The sequence below is a fragment of the Lupinus angustifolius genome, chromosome LG15 (genome assembly GCF_001865875.1).
Source record: "Lupinus angustifolius cultivar Tanjil chromosome LG15, LupAngTanjil_v1.0, whole genome shotgun sequence".
Taxonomy (NCBI): Eukaryota; Viridiplantae; Streptophyta; class Magnoliopsida; order Fabales; family Fabaceae; genus Lupinus; species Lupinus angustifolius.
This window is the reverse complement of record NC_032023.1, coordinates 5179492-5181487: the sequence shown is the minus strand read 5'-3', so window position 1 is coordinate 5181487 and position 1996 is coordinate 5179492. Positions and strand designations below refer to the sequence as shown.

General features: G+C 33.3%; 1 protein-coding gene across 1 annotated transcript; it reads right to left on the bottom strand.

Moving 5' to 3' along the window:
- LOC109327430 lies at nucleotides 348-1750 on the bottom strand. Its single transcript, XM_019560573.1, has one exon. It carries the CDS (start codon nucleotides 1477-1479, stop codon nucleotides 499-501), a length of 981 nt encoding a protein of 326 aa, XP_019416118.1. The 5' UTR covers nucleotides 1480-1750; the 3' UTR covers nucleotides 348-498.

Genomic DNA, 1996 nt, shown 5'->3' with positions numbered 1-1996 from the left:
TAGTATATATATTTTTCTTTCTTAGAATATGCAATTTATTTAAAAATAAAGAACAATTTTGAAGAATTGAAATTCTAACTTTATTCTGTATAAATTCATATTTCCATTTCATTCTCTTAAATAATTTTAACCAAATATCTTTCCATCTTTAGTTAATATAATCAAAATTTGAAATACGATTATTATAACATTGTCTTTATCACAAGTGTAAAAAAATATAGTGGATACAGTCACAATTGCAATTATGATAACATTGCAAAAAATTCAAAACAACAATATTAAAGTTATAATAACAGTTCCAAATATAGTTTGAAACACTAATAATTAAGTAATTGAAAAAAAATTAAGAAATGGAACATCCCTGTAGATTTTGTTATATACTGATTGAGTATGATAGCTTTGAGCATCAATAAAAACATAACTCATATTTTTAATTGAAATTGATGTTAGTTGTACAATACAATTGGTACCATTAAGAATAAGATGTCATGACAGTTCTCATTCAACCTTCCAGGCATAGAGAAACAAGGAAAACTCTGATGATGATGATAACCCACTAATTGTACTCAACCCTTCCACTGACCCAGAACTCTCTGTCTGAGATGACAATGGTGTAGATGACGATGAACGCGATAATGATGGTGACGATGATGATAATGATGATGCAGAAGAAGATGGCAAAATCGGCTTTAAAATAAATAATGCATGCTTTAAACCTGGACTAAAGAGCCAATCATGAACATCCCAATACACTTCCACTCTCATCTTGTTAAGATGAACTGATTCATTCCCTCTAAATTTCCATTGTAAATGCTTCACATGAATGACTAAATGCCCATCAAATCTTATCTCAAGTTCTGGCTGAATCTCACTAACAGATGGTAAGTCACCACTGCTCTTGTTCTTGCACTCTATTGAGATCTCATGGAACCTTCCTTTCTCATGAAACTTAGCTTTAGTAGAGAACTTCCTCTTCCCAAATATGTGCTCTTTTCTTGAAACCAAAATAGGGTCAATAAGAGCTTGCTTGCATCCAGTTCTTTTATGTGCTTCTTTCTTTAGATCACCAAGAAGCAGCACAATCTCTTGATCACAAACCACTGCTACATAGTACTCCGAGGTTGGTTCAGTTTCACCATTGAATTTTGCAGCTTTGAGATCCCAAAAAACATCAACATATTTACCATCTACTATGAACCGCTTAGAACCTTGTTTCCTCCAAAAGTACCATGGCTTTAGCTCAACCTTGCAGCTATATTGATTTTCTCCTTCTGGGCCTTCAACTGATATTGATAGACCATGAAGCAATAAGTTTTTGCACCAAGTGATAGTGATCAAGCGGCAATGATCAGCAATCTTTGTTCTATAGACAGACATGTAAACACTTTGACCTGAACGGGTCACAGCACCAAGAACATTATCATCACTGGTCTTCTCTACAGAAGAAAAGCAAGCTGGAATTCCAATAGAGTCTTGCATTTTTTCTTCTTCTTCTTGATGGTGAACTTTTGAGTACACAATCTGGTGAAAATGGAAGTGATATCAGAATGGGTGAGGAGTTTTAAGATGAGAGAAGTGAAGATATAAGAGAGATCTCATTCACAAGCTGTATATGAAAGCTAGGTGCTGCCAGAGGTGTTCTTGACAGAATTGAAAAAGAAAAAAAAAATATTTTTCCAAACTGGCATATGGACTGGCAGTGAGTGAGAGTAAGTGAAGAACAACCTTTTTATTATTATTTTATACTAAATTATGCACATCTCTTACCTGTCACCATTATTTTTTTATATTAAAGCTACCTTAACTTTAGGTTTAAAGTTTAAAATACTTTTGTGAATCCAAGGTGGTTTTGATTGGCTATATTCAAAACTGTTTTTTTCACAGGTCTAGATAGATAGATAGAAGCAGTGAGGCTATTTTTCACAGGAGTTGGTGTATAGGTTTGGAAGATGGAATTTTTTCAAACATATATGGTATAATAAGGGTGGAATCTTAG